We start from the raw sequence: 12353 nt of genomic DNA, 5'->3' as shown, positions 1-12353 counted from the left end.
GATGGGTAAGTTACCCATGCCTTGGGCACTAATACACCCCCATACCATCACAGATGCTGGCTTTTGAACTTTGCGCCTATTACAGTCCGGATGGTTCTTTTTCTCTTTGGTCCGGAAGACACGACGTCCAGTTTTCAAAAACATTTTGAAATGTGGACTCGCCACACCACAGAACACTTTGCATTAGTCTATCTTAGATGAGCTAGGGCGTTTGTGGGTGTTGTTGATAAATGGTAGAGTTTTAACTTGCACTTACAGATGTAGTGACAAATTGTAGTTACTGACAGTGGTTTTCTGAAGTGTTCCTGAGCCCATGTGGCGATATCCTTTACACGCTGATGTCTGTTTTTTATGCAGTACCACCTGAGGATCCAAGGTCACGGGCATTCAATGTTACGTGCAGTGATTTCTCCAGATTCTCTGAACCTTTTGATGATATTACGGACCGTAGATGGTTAAAATCCCTAAATTCCTTGCAATAGGTCGCTGAGAAATGTTTTTCTTAAACTTTTGGAATATTTACCCATGCATTTGTTCACAAAGTGGTGACCCTCGCCCCATCCTTGTTTGTGAATGACTGAATACTTCATGGAAGCTGCTTTTATACCCAATCATGGCACCCACCGGTTCCCAATTAGCCTGTTCACCTGTGGGATGTTCCAATAAGTGTTTGATGAGCATTTCTCAACTCTCTGTCTTTTTTGCCACTTGTGCCAGCTTTTTTGAATCATGTTGCAGGCATCAAATTCCAAATTAGCTAATATTTGCAAACAATAACCAAATCTTCTAGTTCGAAAATTAAATATCTTGTCTTTGCAGTCTATTCAACTGAATATAGGCTGAAAAGGATTTGCAAATCACTGTATTTTTTATTTATTTACGATTTACACGACGTGCCAACTTCACTGGTTTTTGGGCTTTGTAAATACAAACACATTCTTCCTATACACACACACACACACATATATGTATATATATATATATATATATATATGTGTATATATACAATTGGTAACATTTTAGTATGGGGAACATATTCACCATTTATTAGTTGCTTATTAACATGCAAATTAGTAACATATCCGCTCTTAATTAGTTATTATTAAGTACTTATTATGGCCCCAACCCTAACCCACTAACCCTAACCAAATAACTCTAAATTAAGTCTTTGTTACTTACAATATGTTCCCCTTGGGTCCAAATAACACTTGTCTTTGTTACTTAGAATATGTTCCCCATACTAAAGTGTTACCACTTTTTTGTTTTCTTCGTATTTTGGACCCAGATTTAAAAATAAAAAAATATATATATATTTTAAGTCTACTATATTGGAATAAAAGAGTGTAAAGGTGACTATATAGGTGATGCTTATTGTCTAAATATGTCTCATAATGCTGAAAAACTATATTTCGAAGGACGTGACCATGGTTTTAAAGGTCTAGCTATAAAAGTAATTTGATTTATAAAGAATAATTCTTATAATTTGCAGGAATTCATTCACCACGGTCAAGCCCAGTACCAATTGACAGCACTAAACGAGGGATTATCAATGATGAAATAAACAAAATAGGTGGGAAAAAACAAACAAACTGCCAGAAACATTGTATAAAGCAGTATTTCTTAAATGGGTTTACTCGAAAGCACTCTCGGGTGAACAGTGCTTAGATTTAAAAAAAATAAATAAATAAAAAATACGAAAAATACACATTTTCTATTGTAGGTTTATTGAAAACTCAGCAAGAGAGAATGTAAAATAAAAATACAGAAAAAAATAATTAAATAACCACATTTGTATTTGCACTTTAAGTTGATTTCATATGCACAAATATTTCTTGTAATGAACTTCTTTAGTTAGATTTTAATGTGCATTTGTTTCATTTGAATGTTACCACTCATAAGAACCAAAAACAAATAGCTCACTTTGTCTTTCCTTCCAGGTGATGAAACTACACAGAGGCCATCACATTATACTAAAATAAAGAGCTACTTTCTAAATATTTTCCCGTCTTTTATATATATCTCATCTATTAGATTAGCATTCATTGCACCTCAGCGACATCTGCTGCTACTACTCTGTCCGTATTACAGCTCCAGTATATTTTTCTATTGCACACATTATATTAGACTCTACCTTTTCCATATGCCAGATTTTAGTTGGATTATTCCTATTTCCCTAAATTATTACTATACTTTCACTGATCACAGACCTTTTGTTGTATTGTAATCAACATGAGTAGTAAATACTGCATATCATCCAGTGGTGCGGCACAAAAGTGGGCTATTCTGCTAATTAGAATTTTTACATATTCATATAGCTATGAAGTCATGTTATCTGTTGAGGTGTTGAATGTTCAAGTACCTGCATTTGAGAATTACCCTCTGTGGTTTAATCTAGTATTCGAACTTTCAGGTTCTGAATATCAAACTCAATAATATAGCTGTCCTTTTTGCTCCCCAATTTTCAATCATTATAGGTTTTAACATGTTATCAATTGCAACTGACATGTGTTTACCAATTGAGGTTTCTCCACATACCATTGATGTATTTCATTTCATATCCTCCCAATTCCACATCTCGTCTTTTCTCAGCATCAACCCACGTTTCAGTTGTATTTTAAAAGAAAGGCTTTTAATTTTACATATAGTCTCATATTAATTACAATTGTTGTGGTCACATTCTTTAAGCACTTAATAAAGAATACAGTGGTACCTCAGTATTCAATAGTAACACTTTCCCAAACCTCCAACCAAGACCAAATCATATGAAAAGTGAAGGGATTTTTCCTATCCAAAATCATTTAAATCTTATTAATCCATTAAAGATATAAAAAACCCTAACACTAACAATAGTTTTGCATGCAAAAAAACCCCCCAATGTCTAATATGAATTGACGGTGCCGAGCAGGGTGGACAGACAGGGGAGAGCCATTAGAAAGGCTACTTGTACTTTGCTACAAGTTCTTTCTTGAATTTAATTGTTAATTTCTCACTTTCGTAATCAAAGGGCTGGTATTCGCAACTTTTTGGGGCCCTAGGATGGGTCACTACACGAAAAAAAAAAAAAACACAGCGACGTTTGGACACTTGAGTCCACAGAATGATACGTGGGCAGCCAGACTCCTAGACACATGCTAACTGTTAGCATGCTAACCTTTTTTTTTATATATATAGAAAATAAATATGTTTTTGAAACACACTCTTAGCAAGTTAGCTTATTTTTAAGCACATTTTTCATGCTTGCACCTCAGTCATGTAATTCGTTGCGTGACGCACGTTAACGTTACCATTTTAGCATGCTAAATTTAGCGAGCTAGCTTTTTGGGCTCACATCGACAATGGCATATTTTGTTAATAAACACTCCTGTGTCTGTCCGGCGTGCTGCATGTTAGTGTTTTGGTCAGGCTTGTGCAGTTAACGTATATACAAAAACTGGGGCAACATTTTGTGAATAAATACGTCAAAAAACAAAACACAGCGATACCTCAACCTAAAAGTACTACAACTTAAGAGTGTTCTGAGAGATAAGAGCTGTCTCTCGGCTAATTGTTATGCTTTCATAAGAATTTGAGTTCCAAGCGTCCTCGTAAGATAGGCCCAAAACAGCTGGTCTTATTAGCTAGCCTTAGCGTATAGCGAGAAATGGACATAACTTTGTTTTTCTAAGCAAGAAAGGGAAGGAATAAAGTGAGTGTTAAGGATAAAGTGGATAATATATTAATTGAAATGAATCATCAAAAACAATTCGAGCGTATCACTGAGTCTACACCAGGGTCACCAACACGGTGCCCGCGGGCACCAGGTAGCCCGTAAAGCCCAGATGAGTAGCCCGCTGGCCTGTTCTAAAAATAGCAGCACTTAACAGTAAGCTTCCTCTATTTTTTGAATTGTATTTATTTACTAGCAAGCTGGTCTCGCTTTGCTTGACATTTTTAATTCTAAGAGAGACAAAACTCAAATAGAATTTGAAAATCCAAGAAAATATTTTAAAGACTTGGTCTTCACTTTTTTAAATTAAATTCATTATTTTTTTTACTTTGCTTCTTATAACTTTCAGAAAGACAATTTTAGAGAAAAATTACAACCTTAAAAATAATTTTAGGATTTTAAAACACATATACCTTTTTACCTTTTAAATTCCTTCTTCCTCTTCTTTCCTGACAATTTAAATCAATGTTCAGGTATTTTTTTTTATTGTAAAGAATAATAAAAACATTTTAATTTAATTCTTAATTTTAGCTTCTGTTTTTTCGACGAAGAATATTTGTGAAATATTTCTTCAAACTTATGATTAAAATTTTAAAAAATATTTGTTTTTGTTAGAAATATAGCTTGGTCCAATTTGTTATATATTCTAACAAAGTGCAGATTGGATTTTAACCTATTTAAAACATGTCATCAAAATTCTAAAATTAATCTTAATCAGGAAAAATGACTAATGATGTTCCATAAATTATTTTTTTTACTTTTTTCAAAAACATTCGAAATAGCTAGTTTTTCTCTTCTTTTTTTTGGATGAATTTTGAATTTTAAAGAGTCGAAATATATTTATAAAAATATTTATCTGTTTTTATATAGATTTATTGTGAGAAATCATTAAGATGATCTGTGTTTCCACAAAAATAAATATAATTAATTATTAATAACATAAGAGTTAAAGGTAAATTGAGCAAATTGGCTATTTCTGGCAATTTATTTAAGTGTGTATCAAACTGGTAGCCCTTTGCATTAATCAGTACCCAAGAAGTAGCTCTTGGTTTCAAAAAGGTTGGTGACCCCTGGTCTACACCATACTGAAGCACAAAGACTATAAAGCCCGCCAAGAATATCAAAATATCATACAAACAGCAGACATTTATCCACTAAGATATGGAAAAGCTGCTGACTGTGTGTTTGACAAAGAAGCAGCGAGAAGGAGATATCGTAGAAGTCCAATCCCCAAGGTAACTGACGTACATTATCATTACATTACTTAAAAAAACTACAGTAGTTGTTAGCAATACTCTACTGTACAAACCCTAAAATCAGTGAAGTTGGCATGTTGTGTAAATTGTAAATGAAAACAGAATACAATGATTTGCAAATCCTTTTCATCCATCCATCCCCAACCGCTTATCCAGAATCTGGTCGCGGGGACAACAGCTCCAGCAGATACCCCAGACTTCCCTTTCCAGAGCAACATTAGCAACTTCCTCCTAGGGAATGCCGAAGCGTTCCCAGGCCAGAAAGGAGATGTAATACTCCCATCTGGTCCTTGGCCTTCCGCGGGGTCTCCTCCCAGTGCAACGAGGACCTCCCAAGGGAGACGCTCTTGAGGCATCTGCACGAGATGCCCGAACCACCTAAGCTGGCTCCTTTCCAAGCGAAGGGGCAGTGTCTCTACTCCGAGTCTCTCTCCGGTGACTGGACTTCTAACCCTATCTCTAAAGGGAGATGCCAGCCACCCTTCTGAGGAAACTCATTTTGGCCGCTTGTATCCGCATTCTTGTTCTTTCGGTCATGACCCACACTTCATGACCATAGGTGAGAGTAGGAATGTAGATAGCTCGGTAGACCGAGAGCTTTGCCTTTTGGCTCAGCTCTATCCTTTTCAACCTATATTCAATTGAATGGACTGCAAAGACACCAACACCAACATATGTTGCCATCCAAGCAACGTTATTATGGACGCCCCTGCTTATTTCACCAAGACAATGCCAAGCTACATGTTACAACAGCGTGGCTTCATAGTAAAAGAGTGCAGGTACTAGACTGGCCTGCCTGTAATCCAGACCTGTCACCCATTGAAAATGTGTGGCGCATTACGAAGCCTAAAATTCCACCTGAGACCTCGGACTGTAGACCAACTTAAGCTGTACATCAAGCAAGAATGGGAAAGAATTCCACCTGAAAAGGTTCAAAAATTAGTGTACTCAGTTCCCAAATGTTAACTGAGTGTTGTTAAAAGGAAAGGCCATGTAACATAGTGGTAAAAATGCCTTTTTGCAATGTTTTGCTGACATTAAATTGTTAGTTAATGATTATTTGCAAACATTTCTCAGTTTGAACATTAAATATCTTGTCTTTGCAGTCTATTCAATTGAATATAAGTTGAACAGGATTTGCAAACCATTGTACCCCGCGACCCCGAAAGGGAATAAGCGGTAGAAAATGGATGGATGGATGGATGTATTCTGTTTTTATTTACAAATTACACAACATGCCAACTACACTGGTTTTGTATTTAAACAATATTTCTTATCTAAAAGTATGTTTTAGAGGACATGTTAAAATTGTGTTTTTTTTGTAGGGGGCATTTCATTTCATTTCCACGGGCGACGTTGATTTGAGACACAGGTGTTTTGAGGTAAAAGCTCACAGCAGAACCAATTTAGCACGGATGTTGTGGTACTAATGTACTACGAAAAGTGGGGTGTAGGGAAACTGTGGTACCACTGTAGTTTTACAAATTGACACACACATACACCTGGGTAATGCATAAGGGTTGAATCTTGCACTTGATGCCAAGGTAACCTGACAACATCACCAGCATTTCTCAGTGATTTTTAATAACAGCTGGACAAAGATGTACTGTACTGTAGTGTTGTGTAAAGAACTTCCTCTGAATATCAACAATATCACACATACATCAGGGAGGTGCCTGAGATGGAGAAGGAAAATTAACATAAGAAGGTAGATATTAAGATACAGAATAGCATAGAATCCTAAAAGAGGGAATAGCGATTGACAGAAAGACAGGGAAAAGGAAGCCATTAGTGAAACTCTGGTAGGATAGGGAAGAAGTAAAGTAGATCAAATTAAGAATTCAGCAGGATTAAAAACATTTTTTTTTTTAGGAATATGGCTGTGAAACGCCATAGCCTGGTCTGTAAATGGGACTTCCTGTTGGTGGCTGAGAATTAGACGGATAGCTGTAACCGCCATAGTTGTATGAACCTGGGTATAGTGCCGTATTGCTCTGGGTTGGGTTGTATTGGCCAAAAGCTGAGCCCGGGTACGGGGTGGGGAAAGAGGACTGGGTTGGGTACGGACAGGCGACCGAAGGCAGAGGTTTGAACGCTGACCCGGGGCCAGTGAAGCCCCCTGCTGGGGGGAAAGGTGAGCCGGAGCCTGCATAGGAAGGTACCTGCGATGGGGGAACGACCGGGTCGGAGCTCGCCGCCATTAACGGGACTGGTGGTGGTGGGGCGTTGGAAGGGGTGACAGGATATGGGCTGTAGGGGAGACCACCGGAGACCCCCGCAGACGGAGGAACAGGCTGAGGGATATTACGGTAGCCTTTGGAGTTTGCCTGCTGCTGGCCTGCTGTTGTGGTCTGTGGGTTCCACTGATTGACAGGTTGGCTGATACCTGATGATGATGTCATAGCTGTGGGATTACCCTCTTTTCTCTGTCGCAGGACTTCCTGGAACTTCTCTACCCGCACACGTCTTTTGTGGGCTAGGCAACGTAGAACAAGGAAGCGGTCAAGGAATGAGTCCAACGGCAGCGAGCCCTCCAGGAATTCATCGGCTAAAACCTGCAGACAGAGGCAGGCACAGCACAGTGATGTTGCCGATACCAACGTTGATACCACAAATACTTATTGGCTACGTAATTATACAGTCAATAATGTTTTAGGTCTTCTTTGTAACTGTGACTGTGTTAAAAATCCTTTATATGAGGGGTGCCCAATACGTTGATCGCGAGCTACAATACGTTGATCGCGAGCTACCGGTCGATTGTGGACGGTAGAGATGCGCGGATAGGCAATTATATCATCCGCAACCGCATCAGCAAAGTCGTCATCCACCCGCCGTCCACCCGGACCAACATTTTATCAGAACCGTACCCGCCCGCTAAAATACATAAGAGGTCGGCCGCCTTTAACACTCACAGAGCTATTTAAACCTGTTTCACAGAGTAATGAAGACAGTTGGAGCCGTTAACGTTCTCGCGACTATCCAATAGCGTTCATCCTGATGACAAGAATATGGGCGTGCTGTGAAGCCATTGCCTTTGACACCTTCAACAACATGTACGAACTGATTGTTAGTCCGGCAACATGTGTGCAGCTTCCGCAATCACACATAAAAGATTGAAAGGCATACTGGGTGACACAGAGTACAATAATGGTTGTGATATATACAATTTTAACACTCTTAGTAATATGCGCCATGCTGTGAAGCCACACAATACAAGATTGGCAAACACATTTCGGGAGAACATACTCACAGTAACACAACATAAACGCAACACAAAAAACACCCAGAATACCCCGCCCACCTTACCGACGCGCAGGGGGGAAGGGGTTTGCTGCTAGCGAGGTGTATAAATTAGTCAGGAAGGCTCACGGGTACAAAGGATTCTGGGTATTTGTTGTGTTGCGTTTATGTTGTGTTACTGTGAAGATGTTCTCCCGAATTGTGTTTGTTGTTCTTAATTGGTGTGGCTTCACAGCGTGGCGCATATTACTAAGAGTGTTAAAATTGTTTATATCACAACCATTAGTGTACTCTGTGTCACCCAGTATGCCTTGTAGTCGAGTGCGTGTTGGCGCGGAAGCCACACACAACATGATGCTGGACTGACAAGCAGATCATACATGTGGTAAAAGGCGACAAAGCCAATGGCTTCATAGCACGCCCTAATACTTATTATCTGGGTGACTGCCGGCAGTCATTCTAGAGAATAATAGCGTCTCCTATTGTCTTCTTCGCTTTGTGACACGGGCCTTAAATGGCTCTTTGAATGGCAAAGGATACCGATCCCAGAACCATGTATATCAAATATTTCCGGATGGTTCGACTGCCACCCGCCCGAATCTAATTAAAATCAATTTTTTCGTCATGTCAACCGCCCGACCAGCGGTTTATCCGCGGATGAGACCGCAAACCGCGCATCTCTAGTGGACGGTGTGTCAGTTGATCGCCAGCCAGGCATTAAAAAAATAGACCTAGAAATTTGCGATCATCAATCTTCACTTTCGTCACTTGATAAACGTTCAGGGCATCCGAGGGTATTGCAGGGCTCAAGTTTAACCCCGGCAACTGCGGCAAAAAAGCCGCGACCACCCTCTTCTTTTGCAGCAATGCCCTAGAAATTGACCAACATCCGCAGGAACAACATGCCGTGACCGCCCTTGACTTTTTACTTGTTCATGGATGAGGGATGTAACAGTAAACAATATAATGATTTGAGATAAAATTCCAGACAGTTAGTAACACCGTCTAATTTTTTTAATTACCAAAAACCCTGTCATTTATTAATGCATATTAAACAACACGAAGTCAAGCGCCTGCACAATAGCGTCGTTTGGCTTGATAATCATGGCGGACCAACGACACGGACTTTGCTCTTGAGATTTCCCCTCTGAGTAAACGGAGCCAAGCGCTTAGTTTAACGTCATTTCCCCTCGCTTCCCGCCGTGCGTTTAAGAGCGCACTGCTGTGTTTAAATGGAGACAGGTGTGGACAATATTGAAGACAGACCTACTTGTCCCCACACTAAAAATACACAGCGAAGGAGAAAACAATTTGATGTTTTGCAGCAGGCAACTTGTTTATAAAGTCTTTACTTTGTTTACAGGGATGTTCACTCGTCCTATATTTAACAGCAAACTGTATCAGTGTTCAAATAACATCAATACTAACTCAAATGTTTTGTCATCTCATTTAATAGAACGCAGGGTGTGAAGATTATGTATTCGATGTGCGAGGTGTCACTCCTCTTTATTTTTGTTGGCCAAACTGGTGTACTGAACCAAGAGAAGAACAAAGCTTGTTTATTAGACTTCATCTTCTTTAGCCAAAATGTTTTGTGTTTTCTTTTAATATCAAAACGTAAACACAAGTTTTTTGTTTTTTTACATTACTTGTGTTTTTTTCATGTCACAAAGGTATTACTTCAAAAACCATTCATGTGACACTGCATTTTGTTAATGTTTTATTGTGTACAGTTAATTCCGATATGACATATTTCTGCCTAAACTCTTAATGGATCTGTCCTGATACAGCATCTACATGTACAGTACATATAAACATGTACATAACTTAAAAAAAAAACAACAACAAAAAAACTCACTAACAAAATGTAAAAATAGAGATTAAGGCATCAAGTAATGACAAGAAGCTGACACGTTTATATTAATAATGAATAGTTTATATATATTTATAATGTATGTATGCATGCATGCTTTGGAGTCCCTGCGTTGAACACTTGCCTTGACCTTAAAAAGTTAAAATTCGAGGCCTGGTCTTGTGAGTTGACACTGGCTGCTGCGAGAAAAAATGACCGACAGGAAGTCGAGAAACACTGTTTATTTCAACAGACTCTGGCGCTGTGCCTGCTGTCAAAACTCTAAAGTACGACTCCACAGTTCCTGTCTTCACAAGTTACGGAGTTTGCTGCCATTGTATTTCTTGTGAAGTGTATAAAAAGGTGTATGGAAGCTGGACAAATAAGATGCCAAAAACCAACCACTTCCATGTGATATTGGACAGAGAGGAGGACTTTTTTTCTCCTTCATTTGAAAATTATCTTCACTACTGTCTGATTCCAATCAATGAAATTCATCAGATTCAGGTAATACACCAACTTACATTCTTGTCTTCATGAAAGTAAAGGAATTTATATGTGTTAAACATGCTTGTATTATCATTAAACACTTAACTTGTCAACAAAAAAGTCTCTTTCATAAATAAATAAATAAACATTATATATATATGAATGAGGTAGATCCCCTCGACTTGGTCAATTGAAAAGTAGTTCGCCTGCAGAAAAAGTTTGGGCACCCCTGCTCTATATTTAATGAATGACCATTTATGTTGGGAGTTATATCACTTTTTTAACAAGAGGGGGCATTCCCAAACAGCACCTCCTCATCATAATTTCAATCCTTTACACCCTCACACCCAACACATTATCTCAGGTGTCTTAAAGGACTTGTGGAGCCCTTTGAGACACTTGTGATTTAGGGCTATATAAATAAACATTGATTGATTGATTGATTATTCTGCATCTCCTTCCTCCTGTCACTGGAGCTGACAAAAGCTTGAGGGAAGAGCTGTGATATTGGTTGATGAAAAAGTATCGGCATTGGATATCAGTAAGAAAGCCAATCTTGGAACCGCTCCAATTTTGACAACAAGGAATAATTTTAACAATGCAGTTGAATAGTGTGACACTGACCTCTGACTCTGTTTCTACTTTGCTGCCCTCTGTCTGCATTCTGGAGAACAGTGCTTCTGGAGACGCCTTACCAACCATTCCATCTGAGATCAAGGAAAAGAAGAAATGAAGAGAACAGTTTTAAAATGTACAGAATTTTATGTGTGCAGTGACCTGGGTAAAAAGACAAACTAATGTCACGAAAAGACGCTGGGTTCCACACACCCTTTTTTCTTTGCAAGATTAGTCATTTTTCATTTAAGTGGGAATATATCAACATCCTATCAGTTGGCATCCCAGTGAGAGCAGACATTGTACAATGAGTGATGTTTTATTATGTTTGTTGGCTCTCATGTCTGCAGTGAGTGGTAGTAATCAGGAAGGTTGTCGAAGGAAAACGTGACGTGTAATGTGTTTTTAAACTAATACGGCGTCTTATGCTTCAAATGAGCAAAATACGTAAATAACACATCCATCCATTTTCTACCGCTTGTCCCTTTTGGGGTAGCAGGGGGCGCTGCAGCCAATCTCAGCTGCATTCAGCCGGAAAATGGGGTACACCCTGAACAGTGACGTGCTGTCAGGGGAGGCAAGTGAGGCAGTGCATCACCTGCCACCTGGTGGCTTAACCATGAGATGTTCCAAAAAGAAGTAATAAAATAAAATATGTTTTAATATTTCTCTTTTGGTTTATGCTTTCTATGTGATTTTGGTGTGGTTCCTGTATATTTTGACAATTTTCATCGTCAAAGTCGCGGAAATTCCATGTTTCCTGATAAAAACAATGCAGCAGATGAGACAGACACAGGCGGTGCCTCCACGGCTGCACGCAGTGTGTATTGTGTGTGTGCGTGCGAGGGGGCGCATGCTTGTTGCCACGTGGAAAAGGCAGGTCTTGAGGCAGCAAGTACCTTTGCCTCAAGGTAGAGGGCGATATATTGTCAACTTGCAGTCCAATCCTTCAGCAGTACTCTGACTCTCCACACTGGGAGAAGTGGGGGTGTTCAAGCTAGCAGATACAGGTCTCTCCAGCGGAAGCCAGCATTTTTTTCTTATCTTTTTTTTTTAACTGTTTTATAACAAACACCTTTTTATTACAGTAAGCCAGCGTTTGTGGGTGTTTTTTGTCAGATGCAAAAATATTGTTTAATTTCTTGGAATGAAATTGAATTAAATGAATGTTTCTGCCAATATGGAGGATCATATA

General features: G+C 39.0%; 1 protein-coding gene across 6 annotated transcripts in view; it reads right to left on the bottom strand.

Moving 5' to 3' along the window:
* Positions 1-1706: 1706 nt before the first annotated feature.
* The window catches only part of LOC133538944 (vacuolar protein sorting-associated protein 37B-like), a 73569-nt gene continuing 62922 nt past the window's right edge, over positions 1707-12353 (bottom strand). For all 6 annotated transcript variants that reach the window (XM_061880888.1, XM_061880889.1, XM_061880891.1 and 3 more), the window contains 2 exons: positions 11168-11250; positions 1707-7517 (listed from right to left, as the gene is read on the bottom strand). In XM_061880888.1, the coding sequence (XP_061736872.1) occupies positions 6831-7517; positions 11168-11250 (770 nt within the window). In that variant the 3' untranslated portion in view covers positions 1707-6830. The remainder of the gene's footprint in view (positions 7518-11167; positions 11251-12353) is intronic.

This window comes from Nerophis ophidion, linkage group LG20 (assembly GCF_033978795.1).
Source record: "Nerophis ophidion isolate RoL-2023_Sa linkage group LG20, RoL_Noph_v1.0, whole genome shotgun sequence".
Taxonomy (NCBI): Eukaryota; Metazoa; Chordata; class Actinopteri; order Syngnathiformes; family Syngnathidae; genus Nerophis; species Nerophis ophidion.
This window is presented reverse-complemented; position numbering and strand designations above follow the sequence as displayed.